Genomic DNA, 21738 nt, shown 5'->3' on the forward strand with positions numbered 1-21738 from the left:
GGGCAATCTTAGAAGAAAACCTTCCAGCAGAACTACGACCCTAAACATACAGCCAGAGCTACAATGGAATGGTTTAAAGCTAGGCATATTCATGTCTTAGAATGGCCCAGTCAAAGTCCAGACCTTAATCCAATTGAGAATCTGTGACAAGACTTGAAAATTGCTGTTCACAGACGCTCTCCATCCAGTCTGACAGAGCTTGGGCTATTTTGCAAAGAAGAATGGGATAAAATGTCACTCTCTAGATCTGCAAAGCTGGTAGAGACATCCCCAAAAAGACTTGCAGCTGTAATTGCAGCAAAAAGTGGTTCTACAAAGTATTGACTCAGGGGGGCTGAATATAAATGCACACCACACTTTTCAGATATTTATTTGTAAAACATTTTGAAAACCATTTATCTTTTACTTCCACTTCACAATTATTTGCCACTTTGTGTTGGTCTATCACATAAAATCCCAATAAAATACATTTTACGTTTTTTGGTTGTAACATGACAAAATATGGAAAATTTTAAGGGGTATGAATACTTTTTCAAGGCACGGTATGTGACCTGATGGCCAGCGAGCTGAACATGCACTAAAACTACTTTTGTTTTGTTCAGCAGTCCTTTTATCATTCTTCGTGACTCTACCACCCTGCCTCTCCACCTTGTCCAATCAGAGAAGGCTTTGCATTCACTCAGAAAATGCGAAGAATTCTCTGAATGCACACAACAAGTGGCCGAACCCCTGTGTTCACAATGCATCAGGGCAGTCCTCAGAACAGGACCCAGAAGCAAGTGAAGATCACTGGAGTAGCGGTGTTTATTTCAGTGGTTTTTCCATTATCGGCCAGGTAGGGTATACATAGTACCTACTTACGTTGGTCCAAGCCGTGTCAGTGTAACTATGTATAGAATCCCCATGTCTAGAATTATTCTTTAACCTCTTGCTTATTGGGCCCTAAAACCCCCCCGTCTGCCCAGACCAATTTTTAGCTTTCAGCGCTGTCACATTTTGAATGACGATTGCGCGGTCATGCTACACTGTACTCAAATGAAATTTTTATCTTTTTTTTTTTTCACACAAATTTTTTGCTAAAAACAAAAAAAGACAACTTTTTGAAAAAAAAAAAACATGTTTCATAGTTTTGTTTTAAAATTTTGCAAATGGGTAATTTTTCTCCTTCATTGATATTCACTGATGAGGCTGCACTGATGGGCACTGATGGGCTGCATTGATGGGCACTGATAGGGTGGCACTGGTAGGTGGTATTGCTAGGCAGCACTGGTGATGAGGCACTGGTGACATAGGTGGCGCTGGTGGGGACAAAAGCTTCTGCAGAGGCTCTCCACGATCGGGACTGATGTCCCTCTTACAGCCGCCAGTGATCGGATTTTTTTTTTTTTTTTTTTTGCTGCCAGCGTAAGGAGAAAAAAATAGCTGATTACCGGCACAGTTTTATGTCACATGATCATCTGTCATTGGCTGACAGCTGATAACTTGGTAAGGGGTCAGGATCGAGCCCATACTCTCATTTGTGATCAGCCGAGTCTCAAAGATTTGCTGATCACAGAACGTACCTGCAGGGGGCGCGCAGGCCGCTCGAGCACGGGAGGACGTCTATGGACGCCCTCCCGCCAAATTAGGTCTGCGCTGTAGCTGTCTTTCGGCTATAGTGCGGACAGGAGGTGGTTAAAGTGGTGTTTTTGTTTTGTTTTTTTTTGTTTTTTTTTTTTTTCCTTCTAAAATAGTAAACATGTTATACTTGCCAGCTCTGTGCAATTGGATTGCACAAAGTGTTCCCAGGCCTCCTCCTCTTGGGTCCCCCAATGGCCGCTTGCTGTGGGGGCAGAGGTGTGGGCTTAATCCTTAGCTGGGCTGTGTACCTCCATAGATGCACACACTGTGTATCTCAGCCCCATCCCCCGCTCTCTGCTCACAGGATGTGACTGGCAGGAACCAATGGCTCCTGCTGCTCTCAGTGTAGTGTACTGATAACAGAGGGGAGAGAAGACTGGCAGCCAGGCACAGCACTTGGGTAAGTATATAGGGAGGTGAGAAGGCAATACAATTATTTTTTATCTTGATGCAGGGAATGCAATAAGGTAGAAATGTCCTGTTTTTAGAACCAATTTAACAAAGGGAAAGCTGAAAAAAAGTTTTAATGTACATTCGCAACCCACCTTTCTTAAAGGGTAACTCCACTTTCGTGAGAAAAAAAATGGCAAATAAAGAAAAAAATAATATAGCGCATATAATTGCGACACTAATCATATTGTGATTGAATGTTATTAAAAATTACCTTTTTTCCTTTTCAATCTGCAGCCACTGTAATTTTCTGAGAACGTATTGCAATACGGCTACCTGGAGTTGTTCTGTACACAGTGTGTACTGATCACCCCCAGAAACATCATTTCCTGCTTGTGTGATTGGCTCACCAATTTTCCCAGAAGTCTGCCTAAGATACGAGATTTCAGGCATCCCTTGCAACAAAAATGTCATTTTTGTAAAGATACTTTGAATAGGAACACGACTAAAGGGATGCAGGCCCAGCGGATTTCCTCATTAGTGCTCTGCAGCTGCACACTTGACAGTTAATTATAAAACCACTCCCATTAGACCCACTGAGCACAGAGAAACACAGGGATTTCTTCATAATAACAAAAGGTAGGAATCTGTAACAAAGTTTGTTATAATCCTTGCAATGTACATAGATCACTGAGAGGGGAATGTTTTTTTTCTCGATAAAAGTGGAGTTACACTTTAAGCAATCTACAGCCCTACATACATGCACTTAGACACACGTAATACTTTTGTATCTGAATACTATGTTTTTTTTTTTTTTATTTATTTAGCAATGCATGGCTGCATTGATGTGGTGAAGATCCTTCTTGAGAGGTAATGTAGCACATTTTGTAATGTAATGATTTTATAGGTAACAGAATATTAAAACGTTTTAGTTCAGATAAATGCATTTGAATGGTGTCCAGTTTTTTTTAACACCAGTCACAATCTGGCTTGTGTGAAAATCTGACTATCTACCCTCAGATTAGTATACTGTAATTCTGAAGGGGTACCTATGAAAGATATTTTATATTTGTACCTTCTTTTTTATTGAGCTTTACTTGGTTTGTCTCAGGATGGCTTACAGCTGAGAGTCAGACATAAGAGGTTTTTTGGGTTTGATAGTTCCTGCTGTCAACTGCCTGAACCAAAACTGATAGTGCACTCTTTCTTCCAAGGCCAGGTAACCAATCAAAGTGGAACTTTAGTCAGAAAATTAAGTCCTGCTTGATCATTTCAGGCTGGCTCCTTTTGCAGGTATAGCTATGTAAAACCTTAAAAATAAGTGTCTATACTATTTAAAATCCAGTAATACTCACCCTGCTCTGCACATGTTCAGTTGCTCTCTATTATTAGGCACTGCCGAGTTTGTAGAGGCCGATCTGCTGACAGCCTTAAATCAGAATTAAACCCTCCTATCCTTTACAGCCAAGGAAGCTGCTTCTGTTTGATCTGCAACTGCCATGGTTCTGCACATGCAGTTATGACATCAGCCATTTGATGGTTTGACAGTTTGTTTGAGGAAACAAGCAAATGTGACAGTTACATTCCTGGAATGCTGGGATTGCTAACTGTTTTTTTAAATCGTTTAATCGATGAGTTTAGTTCTGCTTTATGATTTACTTTTGTTCAGCGGCTCTGGGCTTCAGCAAAATTTCATCCTCCAGCAAGAATAAACAGATGCAATTCTGGAGACAATTTACAGCACGCACTCATTTTGGTAGCATAATTAATAATGTGGAATGTATGTTTCTTGCTAAAACACATTATTTTTTTTATCAAGTTGTTATGGGTAAAGTTTTTTGCTTGTTTATTGCTTTAACCACTTCCCGCCCGCCCTATAGCGGATTGACGTCCGGGAAGTGGTTCTGTTATCCTGACTGGACGTCATATGACGTCCAGCAGGATAACATGCCGCAGCTCGCCCCCGGGGACGCGCATCGCGGCGATCGGTGGAGCGGTGTGTCAGTCTGACACGCCGCTACACTGATCTTGGTAAAAAGCCTCCGGCGGAGGCTCTTTACCACGTGATCAGCCGTGTCCAATCACGGCTGATCACGCTGTCAATAGGAAGAGCCGTTGATCGGCTCTTCCTCACTCGCGTCTGACAGACGCAAGTAGAGGAGAGCCGATCGGCGGCTCTCCTGGCAGGGGGGGTCTGCGCTGATTGTTTATCAGCGCAGCCCCCCCTCAGATCACTCCACTGGACTACCAGGGATGCCACTAGGACCACCAGGGAAGGGGCAACATGGATGGCCAGGTATGTACCCCATGGCCATCCACATGTGCCCAATCTGTGCCAATCAGTGCCCACAAATGGGCACTGATTGGCACTATTATGTCAATGATCTGCCCAGCAATGCTTTATCAGTGCCACCTGTCATTGCCCATCAGTGCCACCTGTCAGTGCCCATCTGTGCCCATCAGTGCCACACATCAGTGCCACACAAGTACCCATCAGTGCCACCCATATATACCAATCAATGCCACCTACGAGTGCCCATCAGTGCCGCCTATGTGTGCCCATCAGTGCCCATCATCAGTGCCCGTTAGTGCCACCTCATCGGTGCCCATCAGTGCAGCCATATCAGTGCCCATTATTGAAGGAGAAAGCGTACTTATTTACAAAAAAATTTAACAGAAACAAAGAAAAACTTGTTTTTTTTTCGAAATTTTCGGTCTTTTTTTATTTGTTGCGCAAAAAATAAAAACCGCAAAGGTGATCAAATACCACCAAAAGAAAGCTCTATTTGTGGGAACAAAATGATAAAAAATTTGTTTGGGTACAGTGTAGCATGTCATTCAAATTGCAACAGCGCTGAAAGGTGAAAATTGGGCTGGGCGGGAAGGTGTCTAAGTGCCTGGTATTGAAGTGGTTAAAGTAGTCCTTTTCGGAAACTCTGGTCCAAGTCGGGTCCTCTTCGGGGTTAGAATTCAACCACTTTCCGAGAGCCCAGGCTGTTATTAATTTTTTTTATATTTTTTTACAATTCTATACAGTGGAACCTCGCTTTGCGAGTAACGCGGTTAACGAGCATTTTGCACAACGAGCAATGTATTTCTAAACATCCTAACTCTTGTTTGTGAGTGTTGTCTCGCAAAATAAGCAGGATTCAGGCCAAAAGCGGTGTGCAGTACCGCTTTTGGCCTGAGGTGGGGGGCATCGGAGCCGAGCAGAGCCGAAAGTCGCCGTTCGGAAATGCACAGAAAGACCTGAGGTCAGTCGAAGTGTCCCTCTGGCCTTCTCGGCCGTTTCTGAGGCTCTCCAGCTCCCCCCGCCTCTGGCCGCATGCAGTATTGCATCCCATTGAAGTCAATGTGGAACTAATTATTTTCGTTTCCATTGACTTCAATGGGAAAATTCGCTTTGATATGCGAGTACATTGGATTACGAGCATACTCCTGGAACGGATTATGCTCGTAATCCGAGGCTCCACTGTATTTAGAACATCACATTACAGACTACAAAAATAGGCTGTAACCAGCAATAGGTAGAATCTTACGGACAGATCCAAAGAGTATATAGCAGTCATATACAATTGAACAAGAGTTTCACGGAGTGCTATACAGTGGAGATAGTGAAGGATACATGTGTTTAACTAATGACTTAAAGTGGTGTTCCAGCTGAAATTATACTTTTTAGATAAAAATACCCCTATAATACACAAGCTTAAAGCGGGGTTCCACCCAAATTTTGAACATTATCTCTATGCATTCTCTTCCTTGCCTAGATGCTGACATGCTGTGTAAAAAAAATTTAAATCGCCGTAATTACCTTTTTTTTTTTTTTCCTAATCTTCTTAGCACTTCCTGGTTTCCCTCCCATGGGAGTAGGCGTGTTTCTAGCCTCTCCCAGACCTCCCACAGTCCCCTGGGAGCTAGTCTCAGGCTTCCCAGCATGCATTGTGCAACAGCGTCCTCACAACATCTCGTCGAATGCTGGGAGCACAGCATTCACCGCATCCAGGAAATACATGCTTGTGGGCTTCAAATGCCCACAATGAAGATGGAAACCGCCTTCAGTGAATTTTATAAGTTATTCTTTACAACGAAATCGGACACAGGCAGACTTATTACACAGAACATGTGAGTAGATAATCATGAGAAGAAAAGTTTGTGAATGAACTCCAAAAAAAAAAAAACGATAGATAGGTGGACCCCCGTTTTAATGTATTCTAGTAAAGTTAGTCTGTAAACTAAGGTCTGTTTTGTTAGTTTATAGCAGTAGTTTGTTATTTTATAAACTTACAGCAGGCCACAGCCATCTTAAGTGTGGGCATCTGAAGCCAGACTGTATTTCTTCCTGGATCTCATCCTTGCAGATCTCGCACATGCTCAGTGCAGCACAAGCAGTGTAATAGGTTTCAGGTCAGGTTTTCATAGCAACGGCAGTGTCAGAGGAAGTTGCCGCCCCTTCCCAGAAGGCATTGCAAACAGAAAATGATGCGATGGGCCACGGCCAGGGAGGAGGAAGTGAAAAATGAATACAGCAGATATACAGTAGGTGCTGAGAAAAATAAAAATATATCCAATTCGTTTACAGTGCACAGTTTAGTGAGGGATGCTGAAGAGTTGTAAAAGCGGGTGGAACTCCACTTTAAGATAGCAGTACAAAACAACAAAAATAGAATAAACAGCAATGCGGTTTAGGTCTCCCAAGCAGGAAAGGGAGCCAGACGGGAAAGATGGAGGGTGCTGCTGATGATACACGGAGATAGTTAAGGTAATCCTAAAGGTGTTATTTGTTAATGTTATACTTCCCTGCTCTGTGCAATAGTTTTTACAGGTCTCCTGACGGTGGCCCTGGCTCGTGCCCCCAATAGCCAGCCTCTTGCTGTGGGGTCACTCAAGCAGACTTACTCCCAAGCTGCATTCCTTTGTCCATTCATACAGTGTGGCTTGGCCCTGTTCCCACTATCTCCTTATTGGTTTACTGGCTGTAATTGACAGCAGCAGGAGTCAATGGCTTCCATTGCTGTGTGAGCCAGTGAGGAGAGAGAGAGACCCGGGAGGGGGGGAGCTGCATCCAGGAGGTTTTTTCACACTAATGCATTAAGGTAAGAACAACCTTGAGCCTTTAGAACCACTTTAAGGCTGGGTTCAGACTGGAGCATGGAGCGACTCGCAGCAGGAGGTCCGGTGCGTCCCCATTCACTGTTTCAGGTCCGATTTCAGCCCGAATTTTTGTCTGAATTCCGACCTAAAATGGGCTAAAAGACGCACAGGGCTCCTGTGCAATTCACACCGGAGCCGCTCTGGAGATGTGTGAACCGGCTGCATAGAAAGTCAGTCACAATCTCCTGCTATGCGAATTAGATGCGGGAAACCCGTGCATCCAATTCACAATAGTGTGAACCCAGCCTAAATCGGGAACTATAATAATATATTCAATATATTATTCCTGTTTTGTAATTGTGCTGTCCCCCCCCCTCTACATTATAAAGAGCTGCGCAAACTGTTGGCACTATATACATCCTGTATAATAATAATAATATATCAGGTTTAAAGCTGGCCAAAGACGGATCGAAATTCAGCCGGTACACTAAGCTGTACATGTGTACATTCTTGGCATAACTCAGTGCCAGGACGAATTAATACCTGGGCTGGCCAGTCAAGATGGCTGATGATTGTAAAAGCCTAGACTAGAGAGATATGATGGGTGTGTAATTAACATTATGAATATTCATTTTGTCTTGTTCCACTTGTTTAGATTGAAAGATGTTCTTGGAATGCTTTTTTTTAAACCGTTGCTGTATCTAATTTGACAAGGGAAAAAAAAATAGTGTGTATAGATATATATCACACACTATATTGTCAAAAGTATTGGGACACCTGCCTTTACACACACAAACTATAATGGCATCCCAATCTCCGAAGGGTTCAATACTGAGTTGGCCCACCCTTTGCAGCTATAACAGCTTCAACTCTTCTGAGAAGGGTATCCACAAGGTTTAGGAGTGTGTCTGTGGGAATGTTTGACCATTCTTATTTTGTGTACTGACCATACGAAAATCAGACGTCAGGCCATTGTCCACTGAAAATTTACTAGCCTCTCATCCAACATTTGTTGGCCGAAAGTTGGACAATTAATTGTTAAAGGAGCGTACTAACAGTAAGGATTTTAGGACAACAGTCTGTCAGTAGACAATCTCCTGCCAACAATCGTACCGTGTGTACGAGGCCTTAGAGTTCTCTTTACTGGAATTAAGGGGCCAAGCCCCACCCCTGAAAAACAACCCCACATCATAATCCCCCTCCACCAAATGATTTGGACCAGTGCACAAAGCAATGTCAATAAAGACATGGATGATCGCGTTTGTGGTGGAGGAGCTTAACTGGCCTGCACAGAGTCCTGACCTCAAGCCGCTAGAACACCTTTGGGATGAATTAGAGTGGAGACAGATGCGCTTTTGGAAGTATGGTAAAACATTCCCATAGACCCACTCCTAAACCTTGTGGACAGCATTCCCAGAAGAGTTGAAGCTGTTATAGCTGCAAAGGGTGGGCCAACTCAATATTGAACCCTACGGACTAAGACGGGGATGCCATTAAAGTTCATGTGCGTGTAAAGGCAGGCGTAACAATACGTTTGGCAATATAGTGTATATATGAGGCTGATAATGATGCCAAACCAGGAAAAGGACCGGGTGAAGGTGTCTGCATCAGCAAGGAAGTATTCACATGTCGTATCGCTGGAGGGAAGGTTAGTATTAGAGTTTAGTTCCTCTTTCAGCCTACAATGATTAATTAATTTAAAGTCCAAAATCTAATTTTCAGAATGTTTGACATCATGCCTCACTGTAGAGGGTTGTTAAACCAAATAATTTTTGTTAATCTCATACCTAGAGATCCTTTTAGTAACAGCACTTCCTGTGGCAGGTTGACAACGATAAGCTAGTGCCTTGCAACAAACAGCAGTGTTGTCAACCTGCCTTGCAAACATTTTCAGTTGCCCATTGGGCTGCCTATCAGGTCCGCAGGAGGCATGCACAGACATAGACATCGGGAAGTAGAAATCAGGTGTTTACTTATTTGAATCCACCTATAAGTAATGTATAGCTTTTGGCTGGACTGTCAGATTTACAGTATGTTAGTGTAAAATAAACATAGTATAAACTGGTTATTGCTTAAATGTAAGGGAAAAGTTCTGGTTTAGGAAGTCCCCAGCCCTTGTTCTTACCTCCCCTACTTACTCTATGCTAACCCTGCCCCCACCCAGGTGCCCACTTACCTCCCTGACAGTGACCGCCTCATGTGTTTTTAGATCCTCTATTCAGTAATCTTTTCTGTTTCAATCATTTTGATTCAGTTTAACAAGTAACTAACATGCTATTGTTCCACCCACACAGGGGCTAGCGTTGACAGTGGTAACAAAAGTTAGCATACAGATAGAGGTAGGCCTTTTCATAATGTCTGGAGGACAAAGGGATCCTGGGTAAGTTCCATATAATGGTGCAATTTATAGCCTATACAGATTTGAGAAGAAGGAATAGGTCAGAAACCAGGAGGAAAGATGACGCTAAGAAAATAGAGGAGGTGCACCTGATGGGTATGGAACGAGGGAGAGGATGAGAAGTTGGCAAGGAAAAGGGCCCAGTTTAGAGGCATAGAGAGGGGGAAGGTAGGGACCCAGGAACATTGAGGCCGTCCGTCATAGGCGACCCAAGCTGGCTGGGGGGGGGGGGGGGGGGGGGGTAGGAAAAGCATAAGACAGCCATGGTTCCCAAACTTTCAGGAACTTAACATACGTATCGTTTCGGATGCTAGACATCTGTTCATTAAGCATCATCACGGTCATGCGATCTCTTACCTCCTGGAAGGGAACAGGTGGTTTCCTCCAAGCTTGGGCAATCGTCTTTTTGGGAGACAAAAATAGGCCACGGAAGACTAGGCTCCGCTCCAATCTGCCAAGTCTATCTCAGTTGTCAAGTCTTGTTCCATTCAGAAATCTTTTCTGTTCTGCCCATGTCTGTGCAGTAACTTCCTATAGACTGGAATAGGCTTTTTCCCCCTTCTAATGGAGCAAGACCTCTTCAAGTCTATGGGAAATTACAGTGAGGGTAAGGGCATTGGCCAAGATGATTTCTGAATGGAGGATGTAAACACTGTTAACAAGTAGCAACCACCTTTAGAGCGAGCTAAGTAAGCACCTGGGAAGGGGGTAGTGTTTACTATAGTATACATTAGGGGGGTAGGAAGTGGGCACTAGGGGCATTATATCCAAACCTCAACTTGTCATTTACACATTTCTTTTGCTGATATATTCATTTTAATCTGTTGACAGGTGCGGTTATGACCCTGACTGCAAAGACAGCTGTGGTGTGACCCCTTTTATGGATGCTGTCCAGAATGGCCATCTGCATATTGCTCAACTCCTCTTAGAAAAAAAGAAGGTACCATCAGGCAAATAACATTACCCTTAAAGAGACCCTGTCATCAACTTAAACATTGCAGGTAAAAGCTCAGAAAAATCAAGTATCTTGAATGCATACTTGGTGTTTATCGTTCCAAAAATATTTTTTTTTTCATTTTTTGCAATGTGCCAGGGTCTCTTTAACATGAGTTGCATTATGAAAGGCTCATTTCAGCACTCTATGTGGAACAGGTGCTTCCCAAACAATTGATAATGTATAATAGACATTAGAACTCTGTGCTACTCAAATGCATACTTTGAATGCAAAACACAGCAAGAGGCTGCTTTTGACTTGCCTGCAGTGCGGACGCATCTCAGTAGGACCTCTAATATTCAGAGAAACACAAAGCAAGTCAAACACAGTCCCAGAACTGTCATCCACACTACAACATTGAGGTCGACCTGCGCGGTTCGTTTTGTTCCGAATTAAAACTCTGAAAATAACTTTTCATTATTCGGAAGTTCAGATGTATCCAAAAATTACAAAACACAATTTTGGACGAAATTCATTTTCGAATAGTTTTTGATTCAAATAGTTTTCTAATCAAATTTGAAACATTTTAGAATTTCCGAAGAGAATAAAAACTAATAGAAAATAAAGGAAAAGAATAGAAAACAATAGAATAGATAATAAAAGCATAGAATATAATAGAGTAAAGCAGAACCGAATGAAAAATAAAAGAATAGAGTAAAACAGAACAAAATAGAAAATAATAAAAGAACAGAATAAAATGGAATTGAAAGGAACAGAATATAACCATCTTCTGAAATTCGAATTTCAAATAGATGAGAAAATAGAATAGAAAAAAATAGAATATAACCTTATTACGAAATTTGAATAGCATAGAAAATAAAACAATATATTAGAAAGAATATAACCATTTTCCAAAATTCAGATAGAATAGACGTGCACTGTGGAAAAATGTGTTCGTTTTTGTTTTGTTTTGTTTTGTTTTTTTTGGTTTATTCATTATGATCTAAATAAGTTATTTCGAATAAACTCATAACTTTGGAAAAATTTTAATTCGTTATGTTCCATTCGTTTAGATGCGGAATTTGAATATTTGTAAATTCTGAAATAATAACTAACTATTAAATTTATAGGTATTGGAATTTCCTTTCAAATTTGTCTGTTTATTAACGTAACGAATACAACTTTATCTGAAGTTACAAATTATCCAAAATAACGAATGCGGCATCTAAATGAATGGAATGTAACAAATTAATAATAAGAAATAATAACATTTAAACGTTTTTCTTATTCTTAGCATTATTAATTAATTACGTTTCATTCGTTTAGATGCCGCATTCGTTATTTCGGATAATTCATACCTGTAGATAAATTTGTACGTTCACTAAAAGACAAATTTGAAAGGAGATTGCAATACCTATAATTTACTAGTTAGTAATAGTTAGTTGTTAGTTATTTCAGGTTTTTGGATTTTCATTCTTATTTTTGAATTTTGGAATTTTCTGGAAAAATTAGTTAAACGGGTTTTTGTTTGAATATTTCCGAATTAACTAATTTGTCGAATTTTGCCGAAAAACGAATTTGGAACGAAACTAATTGCACATGTCTAGATTAGAATAGAAAATAAAAGAATAGAATAGAGAAGCGCTCTTAGGCAATGGCCGCGAGTATTGGCCGTTGTGTTTTGGCAGGGGCCCCTTTGTCAGAAAACAGTAGCTCAGAGGGTAGATCGCTGTACTAACAGCGCATAGTTAAAACAGCGAGCTCCTCAGTTTTATTTTTGTTTTTTATTTTTTTTTTCCATTCAGCCCACTGGGTTGAACAAAAAAAAAAACAAGCAATAGTTTGTACCAGGCTTAAGAGGATCCTGCTCTTGAGAGCTTACAATCAATTTATCCAAAATACAATAGTGGGACCTTTCTTCTGTGCAGAAGTGAGTCATGTTTGTATATCACAGATCATTATTTACCTGGCTGTACTGTTATGTTTCTGATACAAACTGAATAAAAACTTTATACAAAAATAGCAGCCTTGTTCTAAAGTTGCATTGGGCCCTTCTATACATCTTGTGCCCAGGAGAATGTACAGTGTTCAAAGGTCTTCATTCAGAAAACATGAAATTTGTATAAACAGGTACATTGTTTTCTACTTGGCTTCAGAATTGTATAGGACCTGGTAAATCTCCTAAAGTGACTAGATGTTTTAAAACATTGGCCTATGCAGTTTTTTTCTTTCTTAAAACCCCAAGTTCCTGCTTAGAGGCATATTGGTTGGCATGTACATGACAAGGACACCACACACTTGCAGGCCTTTTACAACATACATATTGCTGGTGAGCAGGCTCCTATTATTCAGCAAAGTGGTTATAGATAGTGTTTTTTTTTTGTTTTTTTTTGTTTTTTTTTTTTTTTTTCTTTATCTTTTTTTTTATACAAAAACATACATTTAAGGTGAGAACTAGATTTGGGTGAATTTGGCTTATATTTGCATATATCTGCAATGAAGGAATTGACTTGATATAGATTGGTTTGCAATTTGCTTATTTCTCACATGATCTTTGGGGAATAAAAATAAGAGTGGTGTTTGGAAGTGACAAAACAATTTCTTTGTCCTAAATGTTGGTGACCGTACAATGTTAAAGCTGCATTGAACAAATCTAAATAATTTGTGGTTTCTGTTCTAATGCCAGGTCTGCTTCACAGCTGTGGATAAGATGGGAGCCCAGGCGTTGCATCTAGCTGCTGTTACAGGACAAGACCAATCTCTCCATTACCTGGTGTCTAGTCTTGGTGTGAATGTAAATGAGAGAGCAACGTCAATCCAGCTCAGCCCGCTACACTATGCTGCCAAGGTCAGGTGTAGAGTCTCCTATCTTTAATAAAGCATAACTAAGATTTAGAAACCAAAATTAAAGGCCTACTTACCAGTCATATTTCAAAGTGAAACACGGGACAAATGGCTACATACATAGTTAAAATACATATACTCTATGTGTGCAGTCTTATTCGCAAAAGTATTTTTAAATATGTATAGCCACATTTACACATATTTTGAACTTTGCACAGCCTAGCAGGTGGCACACTTAGTTCCTGATAAAAATGTAACTTCCCAGTTCAGCTAAGCAGATTCCTATATCACCTCTCTGCCTCCAGCCTGTTTATTTGACACGCATTAACCACTTAAAGTGGGGTTCCACCCAAAAAACAAAAATACCTGGAAAAATTCTTTAAAAAAAAAACATTTGGATATATTTTTTTTTTTTTTTTTACTTACCTCTAAATGCCTGTTGCTAGGTGGTCCCTTGTAGTCTGCCTGTTCCTCTGCCTGGGCTGGTGACATCACTTCCCCCCAGGCACAGGAAGGGCTTGGCTCTGCTCCCTCCCTCCTGTCAATCATCTGGGACCCATTACAGGTCCCAGGTGATTGAGCGGCCAATCACAGCGCGCGGCGCCGCTCGCGCATGCGCAGTGGGTGCCAGGCTGTGAAGCCACAGCCTGGCGCCCACAGTTGAAATGCCGGCGCCGACGAGCGAAGGGGGGGGACGAGCGGGGCTTCGATCCCCCGCATCGCTGGACCGTGGGACAGGTAAGTGTCCAATTAAAAGTCAGCAGCTGCAGTATTTGTAGCTGCTGACTTTTAATTTTTTTTTTTTTTTTTTTTTGACGGCCCCCCTGGGTGGAACTCCTCTTTAAGGACCGAGCCTCATTTTTTAGATGTGTTGTTTACAAGTTAAAAACTTTTTTTTTTGCTAGAAAATTACTTAGAACCCCCAAACATTATACATTTTTTTTTCTAATACCCTAGAAAATAAAACGGCGGTCATTGCAATACTTTCTGTAACACTGTATTTGCGCAGCGGTCTTACAAGCGCACTCTTTTGGAAAAAATACACTTTTTTGCATTAAAAAATAAGACAACAGTAAAGTTAGTCCAATTTTTTTTTATACTGTGAAAGATAATGTTACACTGAGTAAAATGATACCCAACATGTCATGCTTCAAAATTACGCCCGCTCGTGGAACGGCGACAAACTTTTACCCTTAAAAATCTCCATTGGCAACATTTAAAACATTCTACAGGTTGCATGTTTTGCGTTACAGAGGAGGTCTAGGGCTAGAATTATTGCTCTCGCTCTACCGATTACGGCGATACCTCACATGTGTGGTTTGAACACCGTTTTCATATGCAGGCGCTAATCACGTATGCGTTCGCTTCTGCACACGAGCTTGGCAGGACGTGGCGCGTTTAAAAAAAAAAAAATTTTCTCTTATTTATTTTACCCTTTTTTTTATTTTTACACTGTTTAAAAAAAAAAAAGTGTCACTTTTATTCCTATTACAAACATCCCTTGTAATAGAAAAAAAGCATGACAAGACCTCTTAAATATGATATCTGGGGTCAAAAAAAGCTCAGATCTCATATTTACACTAAAATACAAAAAACACATTTTTGTCATTTAAAAAAAAAATGGCCCTTTTAAGAGCTATGTTAAAACGTCACTTCCGCCCTGCAGTGTCATGGAGACGGGTGGGGGCCATCTTCCCTTCACTTGTCTCCGTGCACAGCCCCACGGGAAGGATCTGATTGCCTCCGCCACTGCCGACGGCTCTGGTAAGCGGTGGAGGGCACCAGATCGCAGTGGGAGCCCTCTCCTGCCGCAGATAAAACGTGATCTCGTGGCGAATCCGCCGCAAAGAACACTTTTATCTTGTGCCGGCCGAACACGGCGATACCGGGGTTATGGCAGCTAGCTGCTGCCATAACAACGATATCGTCCTCAAAGTGAGGACGGATATCGGCCCGCGGCGGTCCGGAAATATTAAGAAATGTACATATGCAGTGCTCAGCATACATGAGTACACCCCAACAGATTTGTCAGAAAACCTTTACTTTCAGAATGAACATTTTCAATGGGACACTATACTACAAAATACAAAATACTCCTACAAATGCGGGCTATTGAGCGCAACCAAGATTTGTTAATTTGCACACACAAAAAAGTATTTTTCCTAACAAATTCATTCATTCAAGACCATGTTGCAAAAATGAATTCACCCCAATGAAAGACTTAGGAGCAAAGCTGAATGTTAGACAACAAAATCCTAATTAACAAGAATTCAACTACAAGTGAGTCTAATTGACAGTCTTTCTTCACAAAGAAAACCCCTTCCCATTTCATGGTGAAGGCTACAAGAAGATCAGTAAAGCTTTACTTTATCTTTACTTGTCTTTCATGTGATAGCCCTTCCATGTGCTCCTTGCTGTGAAGGCCAGTTATAGGTGGGGGCAGGGGCCATTTGTTTGTTTCTGATGTATATTGGTCCAGGGACACACTGTACACCTTTGCTGCCATTATGCCCTTGCTGGGTGTCCAGTGTGCTCCTGTTCCTTTAAGGGGGACTGGGCTGCCTCCAGGCCCACCTGCTCTCATCTATCCATTTAATGCATGTGCTGCCATTGTGGAGACACATAAATTCAGTAGTGTTAGGACTGCAAGCATACACAGGGTGCCGTGAAGAGGCCTTGCACCTTATGCATGCGTTTGCAAATGCGTGCTAACTAAACCCTTGTTTTTAACGCAGACTGTTGGACAGGTTAATTTGGTTGGTTGGCAGACTGGTTGGTAAGTTGAGCTATGGAATGTTCTGTTTTTGTCTTTCATGTGATAGCCCTTCCATGTGCTCCTTGCTGTGAAGGTCAGTTATAGGTGGGGGCAGGGGCCATTTGTTTGTATTTGTTTGTTTGTTTGAAGCTTTACTTATCAGTCTTAATACTGTAGCCAACGTGTTAAAAAAATTTAACAAGGATGGAACAGCAACCATCTCACAGAGGCATCCAGGCCGTCCACGGAAGTAACACCTCAACAGAAGTGTCTTCTGATGAGAAGGGTTGAAGAAAATTGCCATGCAAATTCACTGAAGTTGGCTAAAGAAGTAGAAAGCCAAACTGGGGTGATTGTTTCCTGTAACACAAGAAGCCTGCCTAGAATTTGCCAGGACCCATGCTAAAAAAGAAGACTACTGGGACTATGTACTCTGGAGTGATGAGATCAAGATAAATATTTTTGGAACTGATTGCTTCAAAATTGTATGGCAACGCAAAGGTGAGGAGTACAAAGAAAAATGCATGGTGCCTACAGTGAAACATTGTGATGGCAGTGTGGGACTGCATGAGTGCTGCTGGTGTCAAGGAGCTGCCTTTCATTGATGGTGTCATGAATTCACAGATGTACTGCTCTATAATGAAAGAGAAGATGCTACCATCACTCCGTGCCCTTGGTCATCGTGCACTTTTCCAACATGACGCTGTTTCAAAACTCTTCTAAGGCCACTGTGGCATTTCTGAAGAAGAACAGGGTGAAAGTGATTCAGTGGTCAAGTATGTCTCCTGATTAAGTAAGAGCCGAACACCCTACGGTTCGGTTCGCACCAGAACTTGCGAACAGGCAAAAATATTGGATGAACACCTTTAAAGTCTATGGGACACGAATATTAAAAATCAAAAGTGCTCATTTTAAAGGCTTATATGCAAGTTATTGTCATAAAAAGTGTTTGGGGACCCGGGTCCTGCCCCAGGGGACAGTTTTTTCGGGAGCAGTGATTTTAATAATGCTTAAAGTGAAACAATAAAAATTAAATATTCCTTAATAATTGTGCCTGGGGGGTGTCCTTAGTATGCCTGTAAAGTGGCACAGTTTTCCGGTGTTTGGAACAGTACCACAGCAAAATGACATTTTGAAAAGAAAAGTCATTTAAAAATCAATTGTCAGGTCTCGGCAATATAGATAAAACTCATTGTAAAAAATGGCATGGATTTCCCCCCCCCCCCCCCCGTCCATGACCAGGCCTTGGGTCTGGTATGAATATTAAGGGAAACCTCGAGCCAAAAATGAAAAAAAAAATTGCGTGGGGGTCCCCCCAAAATCCATACCAGGCCCTTTTCCGAGCACGCAACCTGGCAGGCCGCAGTCCCCCCCCCCCCCCCCCCAAGGGCCTCATCCCCACAACCCTTGCTCGGTGGTTGTGGGGGTCTGCGGGGGGCTTATCGGAATCTGGAAGCCCCCTTTAACAAGGGGACCCCCAGATCCTGCCCCCCCCCATGTGAATTGAAACCGGGTACATTGTACCCCTGCCAATTCATAAAAAAAAGTGTCAAAAATAGTAAAAATGACGAGATACTTTGGTACAAGTCCTTTATTAAAAAATAAAAATGTCCCGCAATGTAGATCCATCTTGCGCTGCCCGACGGACCGAAAAAAAAAAAAAAAGCCGCAACAGCTCCCCCTCCATGGGAGGCTCCCGTTGAGTGACGCTTCTTCTCGGTGACAGCTGTTGTATAGCTGAGGGGAGGGCCACCCGGTGACGTAAATGAGTGACCCTGCCCCCCCCTGACGCCATGTGACAGCTGTCAATGAGCAGAAGCATCACTTGGTAAGAGCCTCCCATGGAGGTGGAGCTGTTGCAGCTTTTTTTTTTTTTTTTTTCTTTTTTTTTTTTCTTCTTTGGGTCTATCGGGTGGCGTGAGATGGATCTACATCACGGGACATTTTTATTTTTCAATAAAGGACTTGTCCCAAAGTGTCTCTTGTTGTTTTTACTATTTTTGACAATTTTTTTGTGAATTGGCAGGGGTACAATGTATAATTTTTTTTTTTTTTTTTTTATATCCATACCAGATCTGAAGGGCCTGGTATGGATTTTGGCGGAACCCCTTACACAATTTTTTATACATTTTTGGTTCAGGGTCCCCCTTAATATTCATACCAGACCCAAAGGGCCTGGTAATAGACTGGGTGGGGGGAGGGCACTCATGCCGTTTTCAGTTTTGCCGCAATCAGTTTTAAATTACTTCTTTTTTCCTTTTTAGAAATGTAATTTTGCTGTGGTATTGTTCTAAACACGGGAAAACTGCACCACTTTACAGGCATACTATAGGCACCCCCAGGCACGATATTTAAAGGAATATTTAATTTTTATTGTTTCACTTTAAGCATTATTAAAATCACTGCTCCTGAAAAAACGTACTTTTATTTGTATTGATACATGTCCCCTGGGGCAGAATCCAGGTCCCCAAACACTTTTTATGACAATAACTTACATATAAGCCTTTAAGACCGTTAGTGTCTCATAGACTTTAACGGGGTTCCGCGGCTTTCGAATTTACCGTGAACACCACATAATGTTCGTTGTTCTCCGAACAACCAAAGTTCATCCCGAACTTATGCTCGGGCTGAACCGTTCGCCCATCCCTAATCCAGATCTGAACCCAATCGAACACCTATGGGGAATTCTAAAGAGATAAGGTGAGCATCACTCTCCATCCAGCAGGCTCTAAAAGAGGTCATTCTTGAAGAATGGAAAAAGGTAGATGTTGCAATATGTCGCCAACTTGTTCATTCCATGCCTAGAAGACTTGGTGCTGTCCTTACAAATCACAGAGGTCATACAAAATACTAGATGTAGTAGTGTTTGTTGTGAGGTGTATTCATTTTTGCATCAACTAATTTTGAGTAAAACTGAAGATTTTGTAATTAAGTTATATTAATAACCTTACTTTCATGTAATGAGCTAAACAAATGTTCTATATTTCAAAATTTTGGAAATTGTTCTTGTGTTTATTGAGATAGTGATTAAAATCTTACTTTTCAAAAGGGGTGTACTTATTTATGCTGAGCACTGTATGTGCTCCTACTATGGTGGCTCTCAGAATTTATAGAGTTAGGACTGCAGTAGACTGGGGTGCTGTGAGGTAGCCTCTGCAGCTTATGCATGTATTTGCAAATGTGTGCAAACTATACCCCTGTTTTTAGCTTGAACTGTGGACAGGACAATTCAGTTTGTTACAGGCTGGTTGGTAAGTTGAGCTGGGAATTTTTATTTGTTGTTGTTTGACATGTAACTTGTCCTGCATCCTCTTGGGATGTGTGACATATCACTGGAGGCCGGGGGTGAGATGAGCAACACCATCCTCGCCCAGATAAGGCTTGTGGGAGTGGGTAGCAGCGAAAAAGAAAAACGCTACTTGCTACTTGCTCCCCCCACCCCCAAGGAAAACTGCAATCTGCAGTTACAAGCTAGGGGGGAGGGAGGGAGAGAATCCGTGATATTTCACTTTTTGAATAAAAAGAACTCACTGTATTTTTCAAAATTCTGGTCATCTCAATTGAATATTCAGTATAATAACAAATTTGCCACGATAAAATTTCAAAAGGCTCATTTCTTCTGTCTCTGAAGGGTATAATTATTATTAGAAGCTTTTGTACTCCAGTAATAATGTTCATTTTATTAAAGGATGCATCTCTGATGTTCCTACCCAATGGCGTCACTAGGGTTGGTATCACCCCGTGTTGAAAAACATGGTGTCAACCCCCGCCCCACCCCCCACCCCTCCCTCCCACACACACCAACTATAGTTCCCCCTCAGTTAGGGCTGGGGAAAAAATAGATTTGAATCTTGAATCCAGTTGAAAGGTCAAATCAAATTTTTTTTTTTTTTTTTTTTTTCCTCACCAGGACCGGCGCTGACACCGCACCGGTCCTGAGGAGATGCATGTAGGAGTTTTTAGGCGAGGCCGCGGCTTCGGCCTAGTACGCGAGGCTGGACGCCGCAGACTAGGCCAAAGCCGCGGTCTCGCCTAAAAACTCCTGCCTGCAGTTCCTCAGGACCAGAGCGGTGTCCAAAAAAAAAAAAAAAAAAAAACTCAATTCGAAACGTGAATTGAGGGTTTTTTGTTTTTTTTTTAAATCGCAGATATTTTATTTAATTTTTTTTGGGAGAAAATCGCCCAGCTCTACCCTCAGTACAGACCCCCCTCCCTCAGTACAGACCTCTCTCATCGGTATAGAGCCCCCTCCCTCAGTATAGACCCCTCACCGTCAGTATAGACCTCCCTCCCTCAGTACAGACCCCTCTCATAGGTATAGAGCCTCCTCCCTCAGTACAGACCCCTCTCATTGGTATAGAGCCCCCTCCCTCAGTACAGACCCCTCTCATTGGTATAGAGCCCCCTCCCTCAGTATAGACCCCCTCCCTCAGTACAGACAACCCCCATTCAGTGCAGACCCATAATTTGTATAATGTACATACCCCAGATCAGCGCGGGACATGTACAGTAGTGTCCCTCCCCCCTGTGGAGATGTAAACAGGGAGGAGGGGCAGGTGGCTTAACTCCATTTGGCTATGTGAGTCAGCGGGGACAGCTCAGCCCACGAGAGATGCGGAGCCAGATTGGTGCAGTGGCAATGCAGTGGGCCCTGCTGACGGGTGTCACCCCTCTGGCCCGCACCCCCTGCCCCCCCCCCACTAGTGATGCCACTCTTCCTACCTTGGATTTCTCTTAATTTATTTCTTATCTGCAACCCACAATATGATGGTTATGGAAGTTCTGTAAACGTTGTTTCTATGTTTTTAGGAAGGACACGTCAGCTGCCTCTCAACTCTGCTATCCCTTGGTGCTGACCTGAACTGCCTAGATTCCAAAGAGAGATCAGGTAAAAATGTGTATTAATCTGCTTGCTTCAAATATATCCCCTCCTTACAGTACTAGTTTTGCAAAAATTATATTTTATTTTGAAACCCCGATCATTAAATATTACGCCAAGCTGTTGTGTACATTGAATCTCCTCAGGGCTGCCCTAGTGAATGATGGCACTGATTTCAACAGATTCTACATTTTTTGCACACATATACTGTGTGTGTATGTATATATGTGATATATATTCCTGACTTATGCCCTGGTATACTTAATTGCTTACAACTAATATTTTCTGCATAGTGTTTTATGTGTTGTACATCTGCCATCTGGAATCTCTCTTGCCATTGGGGACATATGTTACTTTAATCCTATCACTGTTATCTGTACGTATTCACCTATGTCTCAGCTCACCATAATCTCATGGAATGTCTGAGGCCTTAACACGGCAGTGAAACGGTCCCTAGTCTTTAAATTTCTCAAAGTACAAACCGCATGTATGCATATTGCAGGAGACTCACCTCCAGGGCTCCAAAATTAATGGACTCCGGCGACCCCAGGTTAGTGAACTTTTTCATGCGACCTACTCCAATTATGTCAGGGGTGTAAGTATTCTAATCCGGAAAACCCTGCCATTTCCAGTACTGGAGGTGCGTACTGTCCCGGATGGGAGATATGTCATACTTCATGACAAAAAGATGGTTCTGGTGGGACTGTATTTGCCCCCTCCAGCCTCAATTACTATACTAAATGACATCATGACCATGGCATTGAGATATGACACTTCAGCAATATTTCTGATGAGTGACTTGGCCAGGCCTGGATAGATTGCAGGGG

General features: G+C 42.0%; 1 protein-coding gene across 2 annotated transcripts in view; it reads left to right on the forward strand.

Moving 5' to 3' along the window:
- The window catches only part of ANKRD16 (ankyrin repeat domain 16), a 59423-nt gene that overhangs the window by 24685 nt on the left and 13000 nt on the right, over nt 1-21738 (forward strand). The window contains exons 3-7 of one of the 2 annotated variants that reach the window (XM_073619392.1): nt 2838-2880; nt 5851-6132; nt 10331-10439; nt 13120-13281; nt 20842-20920. In XM_073619392.1, the coding sequence (XP_073475493.1) occupies nt 2838-2880; nt 5851-6132; nt 10331-10439; nt 13120-13281; nt 20842-20920 (675 nt within the window). The remainder of the gene's footprint in view (nt 1-2837; nt 2881-5850; nt 6133-10330; nt 10440-13119; nt 13282-20841; nt 20921-21738) is intronic. The other variant, XM_073619393.1, reaches the window with a different exon arrangement.

This window comes from Aquarana catesbeiana, linkage group LG03 (assembly GCF_042186555.1).
Source record: "Aquarana catesbeiana isolate 2022-GZ linkage group LG03, ASM4218655v1, whole genome shotgun sequence".
Classification (NCBI taxonomy): domain Eukaryota; kingdom Metazoa; phylum Chordata; class Amphibia; order Anura; family Ranidae; genus Aquarana; species Aquarana catesbeiana.